At 43.5% G+C, this 26,246-nt stretch overlaps 1 protein-coding gene across 3 annotated transcripts; it reads left to right on the top strand.

Moving 5' to 3' along the window:
* The first annotated feature begins 3,576 nt into the window (after positions 1-3,576).
* Positions 3,577-25,916, top strand: LOC140895056 (Golgi pH regulator). 3 transcript variants are annotated; one of them, XM_073304228.1, is made up of 15 exons: positions 3,587-3,731; positions 4,111-4,277; positions 7,336-7,395; positions 8,385-8,488; positions 9,671-9,777; positions 11,890-11,991; positions 15,115-15,235; positions 15,543-15,623; positions 17,181-17,290; positions 18,142-18,230; positions 18,962-19,054; positions 19,431-19,526; positions 23,664-23,753; positions 25,068-25,133; positions 25,240-25,916. In XM_073304228.1, the coding sequence occupies exons 3-15, from the start codon at positions 7,369-7,371 to the stop codon at positions 25,444-25,446; spliced, it is 1,293 nt and encodes a 430-aa protein (XP_073160329.1). In that variant the 5' UTR covers positions 3,587-3,731; positions 4,111-4,277; positions 7,336-7,368; the 3' UTR covers positions 25,447-25,916. The 3 variants fall into 3 exon arrangements, with proteins under 3 accessions (XP_073160318.1, XP_073160336.1, XP_073160329.1); XM_073304217.1 differs by lacking the exon at positions 4,111-4,277 and having other exon boundaries at positions 3,577-3,731; XM_073304235.1 differs by lacking the exons at positions 4,111-4,277; positions 18,962-19,054 and having other exon boundaries at positions 3,577-3,731.
* The last annotated feature ends 330 nt before the right edge of the window (positions 25,917-26,246 follow it).

Here is a 26,246-nt window from a genome sequence, read left to right as displayed (position 1 = left end):
TATAGTATAGCCAGTATATTCAACCATAGTCTAGTGGATATGGCACTGGACTGGGAGGCAGGAGATGTGGGTACTTTTCGTGGTTCTGTTCCATGACCGTGGACAAGTCATTTCACCTCCCTATGCTTCAGTTTTCCCATCTGTAAAATGGGGATAATGACACTCACCTCCTTTGAAAAGCACTTTGAGATCTACAGATGAAAAGAGCTAGGTATTATCAGATCTGTATTTAGGCACAGTTATCAGAGCATCCAAAATTCTCAAAGTCAGCAGGGGCTAGGAATGATCAGCATCTCTGGAGCCTCAACATGCACTTAGAAACTTAACTTTTAGACACCCACATTTGAAAAAATGTATTCTATGCACATAGGGCTTAATTCTGCACCCACTGAAATCAATGGAAAAACTCCCATTGACTTTACAGGTGAAGGCTCAGACTCCTAGTTCCTGTTACTGTTTTAAATAAGGATGGAGAAAACAGCAGCAAAAGCCAAGTGGATATGGTACCACTTGCAAGAATTGAGAGGTCTGCAGATTCCAATGAGACAGCTTTCATGTGGCAGTCGCTATGCTGGAAACCCAATGTGCTATCCTTCAAGTTCTTCCTTAAAAACAATACACTTCTAAGGTTAGTTTTCCACCACTAACTGTCCACCCTGCTCTCATGACTTAGCTCAGATCCTTTAGTTTAGCTCCCATTACCAACAGAACATAAAAATGATGATTTTTTAAATTTAAAACATGGAACTAATAGGAAACATGTTCAATCTCTTCATCTTTATGTTACACCCTTTGTACAACTCTTCCCCCCCAGCCCCATCCATGTTCTGTTTATTGAGATTGTAAGCCCTTCAGGGCTGGGAACTTGTCATTTTATATATCTGTGAAGCACCATGCATACCCCTGGTGCTACATAAATAATATTATAGAATAAATCTCCCTCCTTCTTTTTACCCTCTTTTTCCCTCCCCTGCAGGACTGCTCTTTTGGGGAAGGTATGAGTCTGAGGTCTTTCAAAAGAAACCGTCTTCTTCCCTGTGTGTATCTTTCATTGCTCAGGGATCAGCCATTTACATCTAGGGACAAACACTTCAAGGATTTGTATAAATACATGCAAGAGCAGAGCAGATACAAATCAGGGGCCAAATTCTGCCCTGAGTTATCCCTATGTGTTTATGTCAGTGGCATATGACCATAGGATGACTAGACAGCAAATGTGAAAAATTGGGACAGGGGGTGGGGAGTAATAGGAGCCTATATAAGAAAAAGACCCAAAAATTGGGACTGTACCTATAAAATCGGGACATCGGGTCACCCTATGTGACCAAGAGCAGAATTTGGCCTTGTATAATTGAATTTTGAATAGATTTCATGGTTCTTTCTGATATGAAATATAAAAAAACCCTTACAAAATCCAACACCCCCATGGAATTAGTGGAGATGAGTTTTTAAGTAGACGTAGATACAGGAAGAAGACGTTGGAGAACTTGGACATCAGTTTTACAGTAGATGATAGCACTAACAGAGCCAGGTTTTGAGCAGTGGCAGAGCCAGAGGGGGTGTTGGGCCACTGGTTAACACCTTCAAGTATACCTGTTGGCTTGAAAAGGTGCTGACCATACACCTAAAGGCAGCTGGGCGGGAAGGGTGGTTATACCCTACCTCCTACCCTTCAGTCAGCTCTGCCACTGGATGATAGCAGTTGGCATTATAAGAAAGGCCTCCGATCCTGTATAGTATTCTATCCCCTGAGTTAATTTTCCCACTGGTGGTGATGTTTTGCTTCTTCACAATGTAATGTAAAAGGAAAAAAAAATCAAAGCAAGAAGGTTGGCAATGTGAATTCCCAAATGGCTTGAGAGACTTTGGGACCAATCTGGTGACTCAACATCACCCAATGGAGAATCATTTTCATAATAAAATAAGTTGTAATTAATAAAGGTCCCTGATTTTCAAACAGCAAGGATACTGTGCTTTGTCAAACTCCAAACTAACCCACTTTCCTTTTTGTTTACAGTTATTTTTTATTTCTAACTAGAGATGGCTTGGGCCAGAAGATTTTTTGAGAGACAAATAAAGAATACCATTAAATACAAATAAGTGCATGATCGTAATATTAAGCGTTGGCTCTCAAACTGATAAAATCCAGGAAATTCCATGGTTGAACTTTCACTTCCCATTTGTGCTATTTATGCTGGATTTAAGGGACAAAATTCAACCTCTCCAGTTTGCGCTCTGTATCTCTTTGAAAGCATGATGCAGTTAATGGGCTTTGTATGGGAGCTTGTTCTTTGTAGCAGAATTTGCTCCCCTTATGTAGGATGATGTGCCTGGAGCACTCAGGTGATGATCTTGACTCATGTGTGATTATGTAACTGGAATACAGGAGTCAAAGCAGGGAAAAGTGGTGGAACTCTACTCATAACTCCTATTGATTTCCTGTCCACTGGTGGCTGCTGCCCCTTTCCTCTTCTGCCTCTTGTTTGTACACATTCTGTGGTCACGTTCCCTGTCAGTCGCTTATCTCATTGCTTGGCATTAGCCAGGAAAGTGAATCAGGTTTCCTCTCTGTTCCTAATTAGCACTCTAATTACAACTATAAATTCCTAGCATTCAGGCCTCAACATTTAACTAGTTGTCAGCAATAATAGTCCTACTCTAATGGTCAGTAACTTAATTCTTCTGAAACGGAAAGACATGTTAGGAACAAAATATTTCCAGTAGTGCTCTGGATGGTTAACCTTTTGAACACTAAAATGTTTACTTTAAAAATAGTGAAATGTAAAGCTCTGAGGGTATAGAAAATGGAATGACAAAGCACAAGCCATGTAAATATGGGACATTTTACTGCTTTCCCTAACGGTTGCACAACTTTTATTTTGTGTGTGGACCACCGCTGATGGAGAATCATGAACCTTTCTATTCATAATAGCACTAGCCCCCTTCCCCTCCCATTCCCAATCACAATAACATCCCTGTGGTAACTACAGCAATTACTCACACAGAGAAAGTGAAATTAGGAAAGCGTTTAATGTATTTTCAGTTTATTTAATGCAGTTTAGCAGCTACAAATAAAGTCAAACTGTGCCATATGGACCAGCCAGCTCCCGCCAGAGCACAGTTTGGGATCCCTGCTTTACATCTATGTGATGCGATGACCAAACACAGCATAAATGGTACTTAGGTGAGTTGCCAGGTTTATATAGTTTCTTAAATCTAGCAAGATTTTGTGAAAGGCTTTTTGATTTAAGAGCATAGTTTGCCTCAGAAACTGCTCAACAAGTCCTAGCGTAAAACTCTTCCACTAAGGGGGTAGTTGGCTTGCAACGTAGGTGCTTGTGAAAATGAGACAAATAACACGCACTAGATAAAACATTTGCTAGGATGCCTCAGCTCCAAGGCCTTGCCCCGCCAAGCCCGCCACGCCCCTACACTAAGAGCTCCCGTGCCCCGCCCCCTGTGCATTGGCCACGCCCCCAAGCGGACCTCCCAGGCACCGCCCTTTTTCTCATGGCCCCGCCCCTCTAATCTAACTCCCGCGCCCCGTTCGCTGCGGAGCTCGCTCCGCGCCCTCGCGCAGGCGCCGAGGTGGAGCCAGGCCGGGAGCGCGGCGCGGGGCGCGCGCGCAGCCTGAGGGGCGGAGCGGCCTGTGGCGGCTCCGGGTAGCGCCCCCTCCCCCCGCCGCCGCCATGAGCTTCCTGATCGACTCCGGCATCATGGTCACCTCCCAGGTACCGCCCGGCACGGACCCCCCCGCGGGGCAGGCGGGGGCCGCAGCAGCGGGGCGGGGCCGGGCCGGGCGCCACCCCCGCCCAGACCCGGCCCCGGCTGCCCCGCGGGCTGTTTGACTGGCACGCCGAGCCCCCCCCCCCCAAATCGCTGGGCCCCGCCCCAGCCTGGCGGTAAAGGGGCGGCGCTGCAGCCCCCACCCCAGCTTCGTGTGACGCGCCTCGTACCCCCCTCCCAGCGCTCACCCAAGGGGGGATGGTCCCGGGGCCCCCAGCGCTGCCCCCTCAGCACTGACTAAGGCGGGGACATTGAACTGGGCCCCCCCCCCCAGAGGTCTGTAATATCTGTGTAAAGAAAGTGAAACGGGCGGGGGGCCCCCAGATTTCCCTCCTTCTTCCCCAGATCCTGCCCTGTCACTGGGCACTCGCTGCGCTGTGGCCCACAAGCCCGCAGAATCCTCCCTGATGCCTCGAGTTGACTCTTCCTGCCTCACTGCAGTCCCCAGGATTATGGGGTGAAGGGGCTCCCCATTAATCCAGTGGCCCAGTGTGAGTGCACTTTCATTGCTAGCTTAGACTACGGCTCCCTCCTCTTTTGCTCGTGCTTCTCAACCTGTTCAGTGTCATGACTCTCTCTGCTTCAGCAGGAAAAAACAATCAGGACCCCCCCCCCCCCCCCATGTAACCAAGAGAAGATGGTTGTAACCCTCTCTGGACCTATTGGTGGCCCCTGTTGAGAACCTGCTTCTGTGATGTAAAGTCCACATCAGAATAAAACTATATACAAATCTCAAAATCAATCAGGATCTTTTAATTACTGAAACAGTATTCAGCTAAGTAAAATCTCAGGATTGTGCTTCCAAGCAGCATGGGTGAGAAATTGAATTCCTATAACCCAACATAATTTGCACAAATCATAATTTGCCAAGTGTGGGAGCCCATGGCGAAAGTTCAGCCTGCTGTCCTTTGAACTGTCTTACTTACTGTCTATCATTGTCCAGAGTGCTAGTTACTCATGGCCTCTCCCTCCTGCTTAGAGCTGAGGAATTTGCTACAGTTTTCCTTTCCAAGTTTGAAAGATTTTAGTCTGTTTCTAGAAAGTATTTTTCAACTGCTGTTGGAGCTCAGACACATCGTTCTCCCTAGATCCACCTGCAACTCAGGACCATCTCCATCTCTTTCATTTCCTCCAGTTTCCATCAGTCATCTTTCATTTAGTCTCTATTTTAGACCTAGCTATCTCACTTAGAGCCTTATTAACCTCCGGTGTCTCGTGCCATCCTGTCCTTATTATTCCAGTTCAAATGGATCATTGCCCTGTTATAGCCAAAACAGTGTTATATGCGGGGGTGGACGGGACACAACCCACTTACTTGAACCTACCTCACTTGCTAGTTACTCTTCCTATCCCCTTTCTCTTTTTTCTCTCTCATCCAGGTTCTTAAAAAATAGTGTCATTTCCTCTCTGACTTCTTTCAGTCTGGTTTTTGACCGTTTCATAGTGCTGAGGCTGTCTTCTTCTTAGTAATAACTTGTGCATTGTCTCTAATGACACATCCTTTTCTTCTTATCCTGCTTGATTTCAGTGTGTCTTTTGGACCTGTTGATCACTCTGTTCTCCTTAAGCAAGTCTCCTTTTTTAGTCATTTTTGATTTGATTTCTTACCTTCTTAAATTGCTTCTCTTTTATTTCTGGGGGAGGCTTTGCATCATCTTCAGAAACATCAAGGTGCGTACTTAAGTTAGCCTATGTAATTGTGCCAATTTATTACTATTCTTCTCTTCTGACCCCTTTATTATTGGCACAATCACTTGTGGTGTCCTCAGTTAGACACTAACCTCTTCAGATTGTGTCTTCCTGAGTGTTTGTACAGTGCTAGGAACAAAGAAGCCCTAATCTTGATATTATTAGGTAAAAATTGATCTGTGTACTTGATCAGCGTCTTGTCCGTCTTCTCTGCTCCATTTGTAGCCGCTCCTTGCCAGCGTCAGCCTTGGAATCACTTTATGTAAGTAACACCTACAATACTTCCTTAACTCATTCCTTAAACCTTCTGCTTGATGGTAATAAGTCTTACCTTTTTCTTACCCTTTTGCTATCAGTCACTTCAAAGACTGAAGTCCTTCTTGTCCCAATTTCTCTGACTGCTCTCAATCACCCTCCTTAATTCATACTTTAATTCTGGTTTCAAGCAAAAGTGTTTGGTCTTCCTTGACTCATACTTTCCAGATCTTCCTTATCTGTAAATTTATTTCTTCTATTTCAGGAGCATAGCCAGAATTCGTCCTCATGTTGCTCATTTACTGCTTGTTACTATTAACTTCTTTGTTCCTCCTTAATCCCAGGTCTCTGCATGTCAGGGGTCCATAATGCTATCAAATTTTTAATGTGCTCTTGGGATAGGGGTACTCAATAGGTGGGTCGTGGGTCAAATCTGGACTTCCAGACACTTTTGAAAGGACCCCAAAATCTTTTTATTTACTTATTATCATTATTGCTGTTATTTTTTTATTTTCTTCTCTGGCGTCTGTCCGACCTCGACTATACCTTGACCCAGAAATTTGGACCTTGACAAAAAATAGACTACCCCCACTCTAGGAAGTGACACTGTATCACTGCCATCTGTTCTGCCTTTCTGATCCTATCTCTGACATCAAAAATATCCCTTTAAAATAAATTTTAAAAAAGAATCCTCCATGTTCCTTCTGTTCATCTTCTCTTAACTTTTATCCACCTGTTTTTTAGACCAATGCCTTTGTGCCATCTGGGAGACAGGTGTGGTCCTGTGGCTAGAGCAGGGCATTGGCAGTCAGGGCTCCAGAGTTCTGTTCTATTAGTTCTGCAGCTGACTTGTTCACTTTTGACCAAGTCATCTAACCTCTGTGTGCCTCAGTTTATCCATTCCCAAAATAGATATGGTATTTATTCTACCTCCCGAAAGGGTGTTGTGAGGCTTAGCTAATGTAAGTTAGTAAAGTGTTTTGCTTTGCGAATCTCTGATGACAAGCAGTATATAAGGAAAAGCATTATTGAGCTTGATCTGTCTTCTCCCTGTAACTTTTTACAGATGAGGAGGCTCTTGCTTTCATGTATTCTGCCTTATTTGTAACTCCCTTCCTCTCCCTGTAAACTGCTTCTCATCTTAAACTTTTTTCTTTCACTTAAACCAGTCTTTCTAAAGCATTGTGAGATAGTGTGTTAAGGCTGCTATGTAAAAATAGAATGCATTCTAGGTCTTCATTAGTCTAGTGAAAGAGATGATTTCTGTAATGTCTGCTTATACCTAGAAGAGGCATGCTTGTTTTGCCTCTATTTCCCACTTCCTCTGCCCGCTTTCATTGTAAAGTTGTGCATTACTGGGTCTGCAGTAAGGCAGTGGTACTCTGTGTCTCTGTTACATTTCATCTCACTTTAATCTCTCCCTCTCCCCATGCCAGCAGCCATTTTAGACCTCCCTGGTTATTGGATATTTGGAAACTGTGTGAAGACCAGGTGCTGTAGTCCTTTCTCTGCATTGCCTGATGTGGTGTTGTCCTGAAGCTTGGGACTTCACATTTTGCATGTTTTTTCCTAACCAATACCTTTGGATTGGCCTCTCTTTTACAGGTGCTCTTCTTTGGATTTGGGTGGCTGTTTTTCATGCGCAAGCTATTCAAGGACTATGAGGTGAGGAGGGGCTATTTCATTCAAACTGTGACTCTTTACATCTTACGGTGAAGCTGTAACATTGGAATCTAGTCCATTTAATAAAATAAGTAAAAAACAGTTTGGGGTACTTCCCCTTCCTTTGAGTTACTCCTCTCAGCTGTATTTTTGTGGTTTTACAGTTACATTTTCCTGTTTTTAAAAAAGAATGTTTTTCCTCCCCTGTTGCTACTTGAAAAACCCACCTAGACAACAGGGGAAATGGACAATACTGAGGAAACCGTGAAAGTTATCATACACAGTACTGTTAAATATAAACAAATTGAAAATGTAGAAAATATATATTTAGATATATTCCTCATCACTTTTGGTTATACTCACCGTGTGTGTTCCTCATAACAGTCATAGGTACAAAATTTTCACACAGACATTATTTTTAAGTTGATAGTGTCCCTTGAATTTAAATTTTGGAAAGCTGTTAAAAGACAGCGTGATTGGATTGTTAGGAAGAAGCTGATGGGGAATAAAATTGTGACAGTGTAGCAAAATAGGAGGGATATGAGAGAGAGTATTGTGTAGGTTAGGAACGGCCAAAGTGCAGGGCAAATGTAGTCCCATAGAGTATTACAATACGAACCATGGATACTCATGTCTAGAATTCAGAGTTTGGGCCAGCTGAGACTACAGGACCCAGCAAGTGATCCACCATCTTGATTCATGTGGCCTGACTGCATTGTATGCTGGAGCATGTAGTCTTTCTACGTACAGCACCTGTCTTAAGTACAAAGGCAGCTACAATCAGCTCAATGTTGTACAAACTGGATGTAGTCCTCTGTCTCCTTGCAAACTGCTAGCTTATCCCCCCTGTTTTGGCAAGGTCCGGGCACCTCAAGTGTAGACCTTGTTGTGTACTGAGGCACCTCATGGTTTATTTCCCCTGTCTGATATGTACTTGGCCAGTACCCAGTGAGGATGGAAGTGACTCCTGTCTTGTGTTTGCTCCATCACAGGTGCGACAGTATGTGGTGCAGGTGGTCTTCTCTGTGACCTTTGCCTTCTCCTGCACCATGTTTGAACTCATCATCTTTGAGATCCTGGGGGTGCTAAATAGCAGGTAAGTATGGGGGCTGCAAGATCAGGGCCTGGCCTTTGTTTTATTCTCTAGCTGCTCTGGTACTATTTCTGAGTTAATTGTCCCCATATCAAGGAAAAGCTGAAGGCAACATTATGAATAGCTCTATGAAGACATCTGAACAACAGGGTCATTCATATGATTGAGCATGAGGCTGGAAGCCAGGTGCTGCTGAGTTCCCATCCAGTCTCTGCTACCAGCTTGCTCTGAGTCCTTTGGGCAAGTCACTTATCTTCCTGCCTCAGTTTCTCCATCTATAAAATGAGCATTCTGTTTACACTATTTCCCTCAGGGTTGTTGTGAGGATTAATTCAGATAATGTTTGTGAAGTGCTCTGTAATTATAAAGAGCTACAGAGAGTATTTGCTCAGTGCTTGATTGTGATGAAAACAGCAAATAAGATACTATGTTAATTGAACAGTAAGAATGATAAAACAGTAACTGTAAATCTTGAACCGTGAAATCAGGATTGCTTGACTAATCTAAAATGACTGAAGACATGGAGTGAGGGCTTCCATATAAAAAGAGAGTTCAAAGTATTAGGCCTACTTCAGAAAGGAATAGAAAAAGAGGATATTGAACAGAGGGATATAGAGGCTGCCAGCTGGGTGTTCCGACTTACCTTTTCCCATGATACAAGAATAAGAGTGCACTCAAGGAAATTAAAAGGCAACACATTTAAAACAGATAAAAGGAAATGTATTATTTTTCTGTGGAATTTGCCATTGCAGTGTCAGTGATGAAAATATCTTTGCATGAGTACCACTATAAATAAGAACATATTAAATTATACTAGCTAGGAAAAATTGACAGGGACTCTCATTCTCCTGCATTGGGGCATAAATTGATCCTTAGCTGGAATTAGGAAGAAATTTTGCCTTATTGCTCAATTAGGTGCATTATGGAGTTGCACTGGCCACTGTGGACACAGGATACTTGATTAGATGGCCCATTGTTGTGTTCTGGTATGCTAATTGCTTTTTTATGCACACTTGTGAGCTCTAGAGTAAGATCCAGTATGGGGTGTCCCAGTGTGCTGCTTTTAGGTCAGTGTTATCTAGCTGTGCAACTTAGTCTGAAGGGAAGGGGTGAGATGTTTTCAGCTTTAAGAGGAATCCTTTGCGTTATGATCAGGTCCTGACCAATCTTCTGATTCCTTTTCAGCTCTCGGTATTTTCATTGGAAACTGAACCTGTGTGTGATTTTGCTCGTCCTAGTCTTCATGGTGCCTTTTTACATTGGCTACTTCATTGTGAGCAATATTCGACTATGTGAGTATGCAGATTTACAGCAGTGAGATTGTTAGGTTTGAGAATTATGCCTCACAGTGGGGGACAGGCCTCTTTCTCTTTGAAAGATGTCTCATTTTTCTCCCTACTCTGGCAGTTCTTACTGGGTAACTCCTCTTTCCCTGTCTCTGAAAGTTTTCGGGGCTTCCCGTGTGACAGACTGTTCACTCTGGAAGTAATTAAATCAACCCTTGGCCCTTAATACTCTAAACAAGGGGGCTCATTAAAAATACCGGTATTCAGTAAATTGTCTCACTACATAAGAGTTGATTATTATTTATTTCTTCTTGCCCAAATTCAGCAACTGCTATTTCGGTTCTTCCTTTCAGCCGTGTTTCTGCCTCTTCACCTTTCTTTCTATTTCTTTACTTCTTTTAGCTTTGTTTCCCTCCCCCCTTCCTCCCCCCCCCCCTTTTTTTTGTTTGATTTTCAGTCTTTGTTTATATTGAAGCTGATCGGTAAATGTAAAGCACCAAATTCTAGTCACAATACCTCTCTGGGCTCAGAGCCCCCACTAAGCAGGTTGGGAGACATTCTGCATGATACCTACAGATGATATTTTTCTTCATGTTTTCTTCCCTTTCCTGGTTCTTGAAGGTGATTGGTGCCTGTTGGTAACATTATTGGAATTTGTTGCTTTACCATTTGCAGGTCTAAGGGTCCTTAGAGCCCTTGTGTTGACTGTCTTGTTTTGGGGGGAAGTCAAATGACACACAGAAGCCTAGTAAATTAGTCCTCGCTCTTCTCCCCAACCTTCCTAAGATAAGGACTCAGGCTCCTCATTGGCTGACATACCTATCTGCTGCTGCTGCTTACTCTCCTGTGTGCTAGTCCTTCCCCAGCCTTAGCTGCTGATGTTCACCATCTTTCTGTTGTTACAGCTTGAGAGTGGAGGGTGGGTGCACTGACTGGGATGAAGAAGAGGTTCCTGGCAGAGGACACATGGGATGGGTGTTGACTTTAGTGCTTCCATTAACTCTTTCTTGCTATGTGTTCTTGCTACTTAGCCTCCAGTGTCTTCCATTTCTTCTGCAGGTATTTTTAAACTCAGAACTTTGATCTGCTCATTAATCCTTGTGTTCCTTGTAATATCTTCCAGAAGCATTGTTAGTTCTGGCAATGTTTTGGGTTCCCCAGCTGCATTCTTCATTGATGGATTTAAACATTCCCTCCCATTGGCCTTTAATCACAAGATTACTTAATTCCTTTTGGAAAATTTGTTTGTTTAAAAGTATTATTTTTAATTAACAAGAATTTCTGCTGGTCAGAGCTCAGGAAAGGCTTATAGTTACAAATCATAAAGCCTGGGTCACATATGAGCACATACCGACACTGTCAGCTGTAACACTTTCTAGCCCAATTTTCTGTGTGCATTCACAAGTAGGGCTAGGTTCCCCTCATTCTCTCCCCTATACAGAAGAAGGGCAAGATGCAGTCCACAGACTCTTCCAAGTGCAGGAACTGTTCCCTTACAGCAGTTGTTCTCAGCCCATGGGCTGCTTACAGCCCAATCAGCACACAGCTGTAGCCTATTTGACATCCTTAGGGCCATACAGGTAGTTAATATATTGTGTGGCTGTAGCCTACATAACACACAGAGAGCTGCATATGTAGCCCACAGTGGTAAATAGGTTGAGAACCACTGCCTTACAGTGCTAATGGGGGTAGGAAGTACTAACAGAAAGTGGGGTCAGGGCTCTGCTCTATCCCTGCCCAAGCTAGAACAGCTGATCATGCATATTGCATCTCCTTAAGAGATGTGGCAGCATGTGTCCTCCCAGTGTGTGCGAGCTCCAGGATTGTTTATACCTCCTTGAGGAGCAGGCTGTCCCAGAGCTCCCAAAAAGAGGAAGCATTGCATTACTCCTTGCTCTTGACTGTGCCTGTCAGGTGATTGAGCCGTTTGGAGTTGGCCAGTTTCATAAGAGTTACGGTAATAGATACTGTCAGCACAGTAGCACTGCCAGATTGCTCCTGTTTTAATCATCTCTGTGCAACACAATCTTGAGACCACTGTAGTGATTCTGCAGCCTTGCATGAAGCCTAGACACAGGAACTTCCTAATAATGCCTGTTTTCTCTCCCCTTTTCTCAGTGCATAGACAAAGGCTGCTCTTTGCCTGTGTTGTTTGGTTGACGTTCATGTATTTCTTCTGGAAACTGGGAGACCCATTTCCTATCCTCAGCCCAAAACATGGTGAGTTTTCATATGTATGTTTCTTTCTCCTCCTCCTCCTCTGCAGAGACAGTGCTTCAGCATTACACTGTGTGCTCTTGGCAACTCTTGTGAACTGAAGTACATTCCATAGCTGGTTGCTTACTCCCGAAAATAAGCTCTGAAAGTCAGGAAACCCCCATGAACCTTTAATGTCACCACAACACAGGTCCAAACAACTGGACTACCTAATTCATTTGTATTGTTTTCCCTCCAGAAAACAGCAGAAATCTAACAGGTCAGGAAGTCCTGGGTGAATCTGGAATCCAGAGGAACTTAACATTGCTTGCATTTTGGGGGGCAGAGTCCCCAAAACGTAAGACCTAAATGTTCACCACCAACATTCTTCCTTTTCTTGCGGGTGCTAAAGCAAGTCCATGGAAGAAGAGAACTTAGAAGAATCAGCACCCATTATTGAATAGTCAGTACTGAATTCTTGAGACCGGATTTTTGTTACCATGTTGTTCTCCAGCTCCTGTTGAAATGAATGAGAATTCTGTGCACAGAGGTGGCGGCAGAATCAGGCCTTAAATGCTTAATGGATGAATTCTCCCTCACTTGCTGATCCCCAGCATTGAAAGGACCCAAGAAGAAAGGAGAAATTAACAGGCTGGCCTGACCCTATAATAGCTGAAAGATTTCACCTGTGATTCGAAAACATTTTTTCTCTCGGAGAAAGAATGCCTGATTACTTCACATCCCACTGAAATCCACCCTCCTCTGGGATTGAATACAGCAGCTCTTCAGTAGTGTAGAGCAACATTGCACAGCAGTTTAGGGAATTGGAGGAAAGTAGTGTGTATCCATTTAAAGCTGCAGGAGGAGCTTGGTTTGGCAGAATGTGACCACCCAACTGGAATTTGGCCAGGGCATGGGAGCTAACCCTCTTAATCTATGTGTGAAAGTGCCATGGAATCTTTGACCACTGGAAATTTCAAGAATCTCTCTTTTTTTTTTTTTTACATCTACTCTTAAAGACAGCACTTACAGTCACACGGTGCCCCTTAGCACCATATGCAGGCATTGGCATAGAAAGACTATAAGAGAAGAGTGCCCACTGTTGCATCACCAGCATGATTAGTATATACTTTAATTAGTTTTCCACTAAAACTTTTGTTGCCCCTCATTCTGACTTTATAAAATGAACACTTGGTATGTCTCCTCTCTGATCACAAGAGGAAGAATGCTGGGAAAAGCTTGGGATATCTTGCTTTAAGTAGTTGAACATGTCATTTTTAAAGGCATCTGTATTTTACCTGCTCCAATATAATAGCACGTGGGGCAAAAGGCCAATGTATTGTTGCTTTGTAACTGATGTAAATCTGCATGTGGCTGCACATGACTCTGTGGTCTCAATCCCCTTTTGTTAATGCCCTTTGCTATTGTTTTCATCATTTATTTCCCTTCCCTGAAGCATGAAATGTGGCCTGGCTCTCAGCCACTTCAGCTTTGCAATCATATAAGCTCCAAATGTGCAGTGTGTGGCTGCTGCTTTGTATCTCATTCCCCAAAGGTGAGTGGTGTTTACTAGTCCATGGTACCAGATTTATATGAAAACCTGGTGTGTGGTTGTGGCTGGTAATAAAAGGTTGGGAAGGACAAATGAAACTCAGTCCAAATTTTGGAACTTAGCTTTTTAACTGCCTTGGTTGCAATGCAGTGCCTTAGTCTGTGTTTTATTGCAATGTTTTTAGTGTGAATTTAGCTCTAATTCAAAATGCCAGTGACAGTGTCACAGTTCATGGCAGTTACACCTGTATTCCCCCTCCATGGTCCCTTGAGGGCACCGGCTACAGGCGCCTCAACAGTCACCTCTCTTGGTGACCCATGTCTCTCTCCTGACCTGGGTTTTCCAGGCTGCACTGTTCCTTGCCTACACTGAGTTCCCCTGCAAGTCAGACTGCCTAACCAGGCCAGAGTCTGCTCTTTGCTCTCTCTTCAAATGCTATGAAAAATGTAATTGCCAGCAGTTGTAAGTTACCACGCAGCACTTTCTAAGCACTCATGTGTATTTTTAAGGTAAACACATAACAGAGAAAATATATAAAAACAATAAAAGCTCCTGTACATGTTAAAAACTTACCAGCGCTCACCCATGAGTCTTATGGGGCCTCAGTAGGCCAAAGACCTTCCTACCCCTGCCAAGAAGATTGGTGTCCCCCTTAGACAGCAGGTCCTGTCCATTTGCTGGGTCAGAAGGAAGGCCCTGAGTCAGTTTAAATTCAGGCTATTTATCCAAATGTCCTTTTTTTATCTGTTGGTCTCTGGAGAATCCAGTCTGAAACAGGTAGCCCTGCCTTATGGAGTAGAACACAATCATACTTAAACCATTCATGTAAACCAGTGGACCCAAAAGGTACTTCTTGGGGTTGTAATATCTCCCCCATGAAGATGTTACATACAGTCTGATTCACAATAATACATAAATGTAATGCCATAAGTCTTTCAGGGATATTGCAGGAAATTGCTATGTCTGTTACAGATAGCACCTCTGATAGTCTCTGTATCCACAAGATGGATATAGCGCAGCCAGAAGCAGCATAAGCTTCTCTACTCTAATGCCATGCCCTGCAAGCATGTGTCAGATCTGATGTGGAGGGATCACTTCTACAAGTGAGGGGCCAGTTTTGATCTCTGTAGTCTCGTCAGTTCTTGGTCTCTTTGCTGAAAATGATACCCTTGGTACCATACAGTGCTAGTTGTAGGAGTGGGCTTTGTGACATGGACAGATGTCTGCCAGAAAGTGAATTAAGACCACCAAGCAGCCATCATATGACAAAAATTGGTCACTTCTAGGCTAGTGATTTAGAGCGGAAGGGTAATGTGCAGCCCATTCCCAGTCTCCTACAGACTCTGTTTAGCCTTGGTTTCCTGTCCCGTTTTTAAACCTGAGAGTTTCACATGCTTCCCTAGGAGAGCATTCTCTTCCTCCTCTCTCCACCCCTTGCCTGCATACACTTTGAATTACCTCTGGCACCTGGACTCTGAAGGCAATTAGTTTGGCTAAGTAATTGAATGAGTACTATATTCTTTTAGGAGGACACCAAAGTGTAAAGTAATACGGTTAAAAACAACCCCTTACTTACATTGTCTTCTCTTTTGCAGGAATCCTGTCCATAGAGCAGCTCATCAGCCGAGTAGGTGTGATTGGGGTGACACTCATGGCTCTGCTTTCTGGATTTGGTGCTGTCAACTGTCCGTACACATACATGTCCTACTTTCTCAGGTAACCACAGCCTCTTGGAATTTTATTCTGTACACTCCTTGAGATTTTGCCTTCTTCCTGTGTGTGCACTCTCTCGGATTCCCCTAGGACACTGCCCAGGTTTGGTCCTGGCCTTTCCTTTCCCATCCTCCCAAGCCTGCTGATTCTAGCTGTCCCGTCTATACTGCAAGACCCCTTCCATCACTGATGTGTGCTGTCCTCACAAAGCTCTTCAATTTCAATTTGTTTGTCCCACATGCTTGTCCTTGTTCACATTCTCCTTGGAGTGGAGTACCAAGGCTAATAGGCTATTGTGTGTATGTTTCAGAAATGTGACAGATGCAGATATTCTAGCCCTGGAGCGCCGTCTCCTCCAAACCATAGACATGATTATCAGCAAGAAGAAAAGGTGAGGAGAACAGAGCAGAATTAAGATACTTCAATGCTGTTGGGATTAGCAGATTGCAGGGATATGGTGTCTTTGGAATAGCCAAAATCTTGGCTGTCAGGAGTGGAAAGTAGTTGCATAACTGTATCAGATAAGATTCCTTGCTCTGGTGAAACAAGTGGCCTGAAGGGGTTAGAATGGTGTATGTTATTGTAGCAGTCATTTCATGGCCTGAAACAAAATCTGTTCTGTTCCATTACAGGCCTAGACCCTGAACTTCTTGAGGTCACTTCCAGCTGCACATTTTTAGGATAAGGAGGAATTAAATAGTTAGAGATTCTTTGTTATTGGAGAATTTTTCCTCTGTTCTGTGCTGGGTGTCACAAGGGTCAATATTTTGAGTTGGGAGAGAGGGGTGCTTTAGTTTAAAATAATTATCAATGACCTTGAAGAGGGCTTGATGCCAAATGTGGCTCTACTGGCTGCAGATACAAAAAAGGGGACAAGTAAACAGAGTGGAATCATAGATTGCATTGACAATGCTATGAAAAGGTTTCAGCTTAGGGTTGGATAAGTGGCTCATACGTTTCAGTGCAGTGAAATGTTGAAGTAATGAGGCTGGGAGCCAGTGATTATAGAGATTGAGTTGTAGTGTAAATGGGAGCATGAGAGACAATATACAGCAGCTGCTTTTGTATTTGAACCAGTTCTTGAAGTCTTGTACAGATGGTCCAAAGCATCAAACAGTCCCACCCTTAATGGCTTTACATGATTCTGTTTTATGAAAGCTTGTCACACAGCCCCTTAATGACTACCAAAGTGCAGCGGTTCTCAAACTTCAATGCACTGCGAACCCCTTCTGACAACAAAAATGACTACATGACCCCGGGACTGAAGCCTGAGCCTGCCCGAGCCCCACCGCCCCAGGCAAGGGGGGCAAAGCCAAAACCCAAACCCTGTCACCCAGGGCTTAAGCCCTTGAGTTTTTGCCTCAGGCAGTGGAGCTTGAGCTTTGGCTTCGGCCCTCCGTTGTGGGGTTCAGGCCTCTGCCCTGGGTCCCAGCAAGTCTAATGCCAGCCTGGTGACCTCATTACAATGGGGTCCCGACCCAGTTTGGATGGGGTACAAACCCACAGTTTGAGAACCGTTGCCATAGAGTATTGCTGGATTCAGTCCAGTCCTCACAGCTCTGGGGAGAAGGCAGTTGTACAATGACAGAGGTACTCCAAAGGAGAGAGGCATTTGGTGGGTTGTGTGGTCACTGAAAGGCCCTCTGACATTGAAGACTGTGGAGTCACATGATCTGGAAGAGGACATAGGAGGCTGACAAGTCACATGACTGAGACACTATTTGAATCTTTATTTTTAATTGGTGTGAATTACTGTATTACTGAAACCTCAACAGCATGGCAGCTTGTTTGATTAGGACTGGGTTCCATTCCTGAGCTGAGTGAGATGTTCTGGAGCAGGACTGGTGATTGGGTGAATGATAGGGGTGTGTCTCTGCACTGAATAAGTTTCACAATGTCTGCTGCACAAGGCATCGTTTTCTAACAACTGAATCTTTTCTCTTTTCAGAATGGCAATGGCCCATAGGACCATGTTCCAAAGGGGGGAAGTGCACAACAAACCCACTGGCTTCTGGGGAATGATAAAAAGTGTTACCACATCGGCCCCTGGCAGTGAAAGTATCCTTCCTCTCCTGTCCGTGGGGCTTCAGGCTAGCTCCCTGCTGAGTAGAAATGGGATTTAATTAGGAAAAAGGACAGGGAGGCCAGTGTTGTTAAGCATTTATATATCACACAGCTCTTCCCAAAGCATAGAGTCAGAAACACTTTATGCCTCAAAGAGCTTACACTATAGCACAACAAAATATTGGACATCTGATCAGGTAAGGGTTGGTGTAGGGAGAGTGTTGATGAGAACAAAATAGAAAGGAATCCTGTGAGAAGGGGTGCGGTGAGGCTTAGGAAACTGCAGGAGTTACAGAAAGACAATAGCTTTTGCTAAGCATTCAGATTCAAATCCCCCAAAACGCTTCGGGGAGGGGCAGGGAACCTTACTTAGAGCCATTTGGGTAGGATTCTGGGCCAACAGGAAGGAGCAGAAGGGTATGCATGGTGAGGAAAATTCTCCACATGCTTTGATAACCAGTCTGTAACTCCCAGCAGAAGTCCTGTAGATGGTGATGGAATGCAAGTAACACAAGGAAGTTCTTAGTGGAGATTAAGGTATGCGGATGTTATCAAAACAAAGCAGCTAGTTTTTGGGAGAGACTTGGTTCTATTTGGTAGTGTGGATTCCTCTGCTTGTGATACAGAGATCAGTTATGCGACCCTGTTGAAGGGACTATGCTGCCCAGCATTGTTACAGTGGAGTGCTCTGAAGATTCTATCATATGAGGGTTTTTGGTGCAGTTTAAACTGAGATTGTGTCTGTGCAGGGAGTCCAGGAATGGAGGAACCTCAGGGTATGTTTGTTTCCAGCTGATGTTAGCAACTTCTGCAGAATTCTACCCTTGACTCTTCTGGTTTGCCAGATCTGTCCCTTATCCAGCAGGAAGTGGATGCGCTGGAAGAGCTGAGTCGGCAGCTTTTCCTAGAAACTGCTGACCTGCATGCAACCAAGGTACAGAGCAAAGAGCTAGATTGATAGTCTGGGAGAGGATGAGCAAAATAGGCAGAAGTAATTTTAAAGTCATTCAGCTGACAACGACAAAAACAGTAGCTGGTTTCTCAGCTTTGGCACAATATTGGAAGAGTCTGTTTCTCAAATCTGGGGGTCAGATGGCAAGCCATTTTCCCCAGTTCAAATATGCAATGGAACATGTACTATGTCTCAGAAAAGGCCAACAATCCCATACTGTGTTGGGATAGGAGAAAGAGTAACCAAGGGGCCTGTGCTCAGTTCCCCTGCTAATAAGGCCCTGACCTAGTCTTTTCTTCTGCAGATTGGCCTCACAATGTACTGAAGTGATGAGTTCTTACGTTGTATAAAAATTAATACACGCCAGTGCTAAAATGTCAAGAGGTGGCATGGCTTAATGGAAGCCAGGACTGGAAGTTTGGAGATCTGGATTCTCCTTCCAGGTCTTTATTAGCTGTGACACCTTGGCACGTCACTGGTCAGTGCCTCAGTTTCCCCATTCATAAGAGGAGCTACTGTTACAGCTCTATCTCACATGGGATTTGAGGTTCATTCATTAATGTAAGTGTTTGTAAACACTTGAATGGCGAGAGCTGTAGAAGGTCAAAGTAGTCATTGCTGTTTTTTACTGGTAATTATTTAAAACTTATAAATTTGAATTTTATGTGAACCTGAAAATGTTAAATGTATGAGTGGCTTTTGTTCCCTTTCAGGAGAGAATAGAATACTCCAAAACTTTCCAGGGGAAATATTTTAATTTCCTGGGTTACTTTTTCTCCATCTATTGTGTCTGGAAAATCTTCATGGTACGTAAATGTTGTATATTGTTGTCCATAAACATCTTGCATGGAGGGTTACACCTTGCTTGGATTGTGTTTGACACATATGGGTAATGAGACTTTACACACACATTCTTGCCTGCACCTTAAGAATATTCTTCCAGTTTCCTTTCATACGTCCTGCTCCTGGAAATTTAGTTTTTTGATTGAAATTAGCATCCATTTAGGATAACTGTTCCTTACTGCATTGTGTGTTTTCATACGTTTTGTATACTCTCAGTTAACTCTATAGGATTGTTCTGCAGTGAAATACAGAGCAAAGGACATGTATGAGTCTCACAGATACAGTTGTGCTGTGTATACCACATTCCCTTGAACTGATGCACTTGTGTCTCTCCTGCAGGCAACCATCAACATCGTATTTGATCGAGTTGGGAAGACTGATCCAGTCACAAGAGGAATTGAGATCACTGTAAATTATCTGGGAATCCAGTTTGATGTGAGAACCATTTAAAACCCCCACTCACATCAGTAATTGCTGTTTTATCTATTACTAACTGAACTGGTGTCATGGGAGCAGCTGGTGGGTATTAATAGGACTCCGAGAAGGGGCTTAGATTTCTCCACCAATCTCTAAGATGGGAAATATGGTGTGAACATTGCTCTTAATACACTAGTATCCAAACTTAATGGTCACTCCTCTCATCATAAAGTTATGACTCGCCTGTGCAGGTATCTTTTATGACACCGAGTCCACAACTATCCCCATGCTAGAGATGGATATAATGCAGCATTAGCCTCTAGGTATCGCCTTTAGAGAGCACATGATTTTAACCATTTTTCTAGTGAAGTTAATGCTGGAGGATGTCCACTATCCACACAACAGACCTATTGCATTTTAGTAGCTCACCATGCTGCACATCCTGACCTGGAGGGAGGAAAGGGTCCTTTGAGCTTTTATGTCCTGGCCCCGTGACGTGCAAGCATTCCATTCACCCCCATCTTAATGGAGTTATTTCCATAGGTGGTTGTTTATAACTCTCAGGCAGAGATTCATGGTTAGAGCAGAGAACTCTCAGCTGGATTTTTGTTTGTGGTTTTGCCATTGATTTGTGTCCTTGGAGAAGTCACTTAACCATTAGGAGCCTCAGTTTTCCCATCTGTAAAATTAGAACAATACCTGTCTTAGGGGATGTTGAGCACTTCAATGGAAGGCACTATGGAAGTGGCTGTCCCCCGACGTGTCAATGTATGGAGGGGCGCAGTGGACAATGTGTGTACACGTACACTGCATGAATTTACAGTTCATGTGAATAGATCTCTGAGGACTTAAATTAATATTTGTTAGTAAGAATGGACAACATACTCAGCTGTGAATAAGAGATTAATAGTCTCTGACCTGCAGAATTTAGTCTGCGTTAGTGTATTCATGGACAGACAATATTTACAATTGCATTCTATGTGGATCGTAATAAGTGTGTGCTTTTACAATTTGTATACTAGTTGGTTTGTGGCACATGATTACATGTAACACATGAAATGACTCCACCTTCCCGTATGCTCCATTTGAATTAGGGCTTGTGTTTTTATTTCTGCTTATTTCAGCTTTCACTTTTTTCTTGTAAAGTGTTACACTTTTCTGATGCGATATAAATAATTACACACGCAAAAGTACATTAAAAGGACGTGATTAAGGTTGTGACGTCAAGCACTCAAAAGTTAGGAAATGCCAGCATTAAGGTTGCCAGTGAAGCCTTAATTCAGCTTCCTTGTGTGTATGCATTCTGGTACAGTCTGTAGTTACACGATCACTAGGGGCCTACCAAATTCATGGTCTATTTTTGTCAACTTCACGGTCATGGGATTTTAAATATGGTAAATTTCATTATTTCAGATATTTAAATCTGAAATTTCATGGTGTCATAACTGTAGGGATCCTGACCCAAAAAGGGGTTGTGGGGGGTGAGTTGCAAGGTTATTGTGGTGGGGGAATCACTGTATTGCCACCCTTACTTCTGTGCAGCTACTGGCAGCAGTCCTGCCTTCAGAGCTGGCTGGCTGGAGAGTGGTGACTGCTGGCCAGGAGCCCAGCTCTGAAGGCAGAGCCACTGCCAGCAGCAGCAGCACAGAAGTAGGGATGGCATGATTGGGCACTGCCTTCAGAGCTAGGTGGCTGGCTGGCTAGCAGCCGCTGCTCTCCAGCCACCCAGCTCTGAAGGCAGCACAGAAGCAAGGGTGGCAATACCCAATCCTCCTACAATAACCTTCCGCCCCTCTTTAACTCCTGTTTGGGTCAGGACCCCCAGTTTGAGAAACACTGGTGAAATCTGCATAGTATAGCGCAAAAGTACACAAAAGACCAGATTTCATGGTCCGTGACACATTTTTCATGGCCATGAATTTGATAGGACCCTAATGATCACATACTATTTCCCCCCCTCCCCCCCCCCAATTCCTCCCTCAGGTTTCCTGGATCAGGTGCAGAAGGAGGACGGGGAATAATTGAGAGCACATCAGAGACAGGCTCCCTGATCTCAGTTTAGGTGTCTGGACCTCAGGATGGATTGATTTAAATCAAGGCAAATTAAATAATGATTTAAATCACCAAGTGGAAAGCCTCTATTTTGATAATTGATTTTTAATCAACTTTTCCATTTTTCCACTCTTTGTTATTTACTAAAGGAAGGTACATTCTCATTGGTTGATCTAACCCAGGGGTGGGCAAACTATGGCCTGTGGGCTGGATATGGCCCATCAGGGCTTTCGATCTGGCCTGCAGGATTGCCACTCCTGTGGCGCCGCAGGGCTAAGGCAGGCTCCCTACCTGCCCTGGCCCCATGCTGCTCCCAGAAGTGGCCTGCACCATGTCCCTGCGGTCTCTCCCCTCTTCTGGCAGTGGAGGCAGGCCGGAGCCCACACTCTGCACCCCGCACCCCTGCCTTGAGCCCCCTGCTGCACCCTGTACCCCTCCTGCACCTCAACCCCCTGCCTGAGCCCCCTCCCACACTCCTCCTGCACCCAACCCCTTGTCTTGAGACCTGTCCTGCACACCACGCTCCCTCCCATGCCCCGCCCCACCCCCCTGCCCCTGCATGCAGTTTCCACACCCAGATACGGCCCTTAGGCCAAAAAGTTTGCCCACCCTTGATCTAACCATTAAAACGTTGACTTACAGCTAAATAGAGCCTTTATACTAGATTTGATACGCCTGTTTGCTACCTAGGAAGATACAACACTGTATCTACATTTATTTAAGCAATTACATAGCTTAATATTTTCAGATTCTTATTAATTCTACATTTTTAGTATGTTAGAAAATAGTGAATGAGATATTCTTTACTAGATAATTAACTTTTTGCTCATCATTTGTATCAAACTGCATTAGGATGGTAACTGGAAGTTATTTAAATACACAAAACAGCATATATTTATATTTATTAAACAAAACAACCTTAAATGTTTTGTATACATAAACTTCTCTTACCAATATATGTTTCACATTTACAAATAAATTATTAGAAGTTTAGACCTAATGTATTTTATATCAAATTAAGATTTCATTTTAAACATGTTTATTTTTAAAAAGAAAAACATTGTAATTTAAACAACAATAAAAAAAATCTTATTTAAATAAAAATTGATTTTAAACCACCCTGCTGGACCTGGCACAACCCCCAGCAGCTCAGAGCTGCAATTGTAGGGAGAGTCCTGCTGAGCCTTGGGCTGGAGCCGTTTCAATATGAATTGAATCTTCGGGGAATATAACTGCGTTCCAGCAAGTCTCTGCCAAGTCTGTTCGAACTGCAGTTTATCTCAGGTTTATGTAACTTGGACACATTTGGGTGGATTTTCACAAGGATGTCAAAAGGCATATTCGCCTCCTCTTCCTCCCCCCCCCCCCCCCCAATTTCAAGTCCCTACTCCAATGTATGGGGGCTATACTGCTTTTCAAAGAAAAGGTCTCTGGAATTTTTTAACATGGTCAAAACAATGTACTTTTTCATAGCTTAGAAATGGCTGAATTGTTTGACCGAAACTTTTTGGAATTTTGAGGCAGACACCTTCCATGGAAAATTTCAGCTCAAATAATTAAAATGTGACCACGTTATAACCAATTGAAAAGAGAGTCTTATAAGAAATGTGTTGGGCAACCTTAATAATAAATGGGGCTACCAGCCCTTCCTATAATAATAATCTCCTCTGCTTGTTGTAGCCATATACCAGCTATCCAGAAGAGGGCAGTGATTCACATGTTTATTGTGAACAGATGGAAACACAGATGGACCTTGCCTAGTATATTTCATGTATCTACAAGGCAGTTACCTTTATATACCAAATAGATGTGTGTTCTTTTGTATTTACTTCTGTAAATATTCACTTCTGGACCCCCAGTTCCTTCCATGAAGTCCACATAGGCTAGATCTGTGCATTTCCCATGTGTGTAGAGTAAGCACTTGCACATGAAAGTACCCATCTGTGTGTCCTTGCAGGAGAATATATACCTGTTTGTAAATTTCTCTGTAGTGAGTATCTGCACAGTATGAGAATTCAGAGATCCCGTTAAGTGCACATCCACACACATTTTTCATATGCCTGGCTCCAGGGATTTAACAATTTCCTGTTTTTGTTGGTGCAGGTAAAATTCTGGTCTCAGCACATTTCCTTTATCCTTGTTGGAATAATCATCGTCACCTCCATCAGAGGCTTATTGATCACACTCACAAAGGTATGCCTGGCCAGGGCCCTTTTATGTGATAGCAGTCCAGGAGAGCTTTCATGTATTTCTAAATTAGTCAAGAGAGCACTGTGTAAACAAGAGGTTTTCAACCTTTTTTCATTTGTGGACCCCTAAAAATTTTTGAATGGTGGTGCGGACCCCTTTGGAAATCTTAGACATAGTCTGCGGACCCCAGGTTGAAAACCTCTGGTGTAAACCTTCAGTACAAATGTAGGACCTGTGGTCTCAATTCAGTTAGTGAACAAATAGGGGTGAGGAGGGCTGGGATAGAAGTCCTTGCAGGGAATGGGATGGAGAAAAAGGTCTTTTATGCTGAATTAGAGAAGGGGAGGATAACTTTTTCTGTCTTATTTGGGGAATGGTCCCAATAAGAATTCTTTCAGCAATTTCAGTCACTAAATGCAATGCACAATCTATAAGTGCCTCCAGTCCAAGCAGAGGAATGGTGTTAATGTTAAGGCTCTAAATAGTATAAATGTTTTAAAACTCTTAGTATAATCTGTGAGACTGTCCTTGCACTAGACTTCCTCTCTCAAAACAGAATCTCCCTGTTGCTACCAACAGTAGTCATGCTAGTGTAAATTGGCTGCCATCAATTTAATCAGCAGGCTTTCTAGCTGCTCAGAACAGATCTAATGGTTAAATCCTTGGTTGCTGCCTGTGGGTGATTTATATTAGCCCTTCCACTGTTTTTACGATCAGTGGTAGTAAGATTGGGAAATTTTAAGAGAGGAAGTGTAGTGTAGACAAAGCTTAACAGTGATGTGGAAGCCTGGATTTGTTAGTATTTGGTATTGAATGGTGATTAAGAGGACTTGGGTTACTTCATTTAAACTGCTGGCTATTTCTGGGGAGCAGGTAGGGGATTAATGCTTTAGTACAACCATGAGGGAAAACTGTGGCAACACACAACAGGGTGACCCATTGATGCTGGCCTGTAAACTGGGCTTAGTCGTACCTAGGCTAGAATGTATTTTGGGTTGTTGTTTGTTTTGTTTTTTTAAAACTGGATTCTCCACAGAGGCTGGCCATGCAGTGTTAGTAGCTGGTTTAGTGGGACACACGTTAAAACACTTGTAGCTCTACTGGGGACAAGGCTCAGGTCTGTACCTTTGAAAAGTGGGGTGTACATGTACATCTAGGAAGCACGTCTTTTTCTTTCAGTGCTGGTTTCTAGGACTAAAGGGAAATGATTGGAGCATGTATTCCTTCCATGTTCCTGTAGAAGGGAGCACAAACTTGCCTGTGGGTGAAAATAGGATGAGAGTCCTATTTTCAGTACTTTTTTTTTCCTCTTTACAGTTCTTCTATGCCATCTCCAGCAGCAAGTCCTCCAATGTTATTGTTCTGCTGTTGGCACAGATTATGGTGAGTATCCAGACCAGCTAGTGAGCTTTTATCAAATTGTCACATCTCAGCAAAGTAGCCACCTGTGAAGCAGTTAACTGATGTGCTTCTTGTATCTTATCTCCAGGGGATGTACTTCGTCTCTTCTGTTCTCCTAATCCGGATGAGTATGCCCCCAGAGTATCGCACTATTATTACAGAAGTCTTGGGGGAGCTGCAGTTCAATTTCTATCACCGTTGGTTCGATGTGATATTCCTGGTTAGCGCGCTCTCCAGCATCCTTTTCCTCTACTTGGCACATAAACAGGCCCCAGAGAAGCACATGGCGCTCTGAATCCATTCTAGTTCTGCCCACTGTTCTGTAATCCCTCCTGGTGGACTACTGCAACTCATTAGGGGTGACAGGATTTGAAGAGAGGGAGGGCAGCTCTTTCTGTGCTTTGATGATGTAACTGGCCCTTCTGACTTCCACAGTAGCACTTAGAAGCTACATGGTTCATCCTGTGAAGAGGGTACCATGAGCTGAACAAACAGCAGAGGCAGGATAAAAGTGGAGGACAGCTGAGAGCCGTGGAATAGGAAACTCCATGGGACAGAGGTGTCTTACGGTATTGAAAAATCTGCCAGGGATGGTCTGAGGAGAGATCTCTTAAAATCACGGGTAGAAGAATTCTGCATAGAGGGCACCGAGGAAACGTAATTTCAGTTTAAAAACAAATCAGTCTTAGTCCAGAGTTGGAGGGTGTTGATTCTGGATCTGAATGTCTGAGTCTGTGAAATTAAATCAGCTTTCATAATACCTCACCACTAGCATCTTAATTGTTTGTGTCAGTCCCAGGGACTTTAATGGAGATGAGCAAGTGTGTGAATGTGTCACTGTTTGGCAGAGGGGGAAGTGGATTGAGATTCAAGGGAGATGTGTATGATTAGTATCTAGCTTCCTTAGAAACTGGAATTCAGTCCTGTGTTACCATTTAGGGCCTAATGAATCAGAATCCATGCCTTGGGTTACTGTTCACTGGAGTTTAGTGTGAAGTCAAAGATGGTAGCTACAACTAGTTTACGTTATACACTAGAAATTCAGTGCTCCCCACTGACCGATATATTCTACATCAGTTCATGTCCCTTGTTGGC

Source organism: Lepidochelys kempii, chromosome 1 (genome assembly GCF_965140265.1).
Source record: "Lepidochelys kempii isolate rLepKem1 chromosome 1, rLepKem1.hap2, whole genome shotgun sequence".
Taxonomy (NCBI): domain Eukaryota; kingdom Metazoa; phylum Chordata; order Testudines; family Cheloniidae; genus Lepidochelys; species Lepidochelys kempii.
Note: the sequence above shows the minus strand (reverse complement) of the source record. Positions and strands in the feature narration are given on the sequence as shown.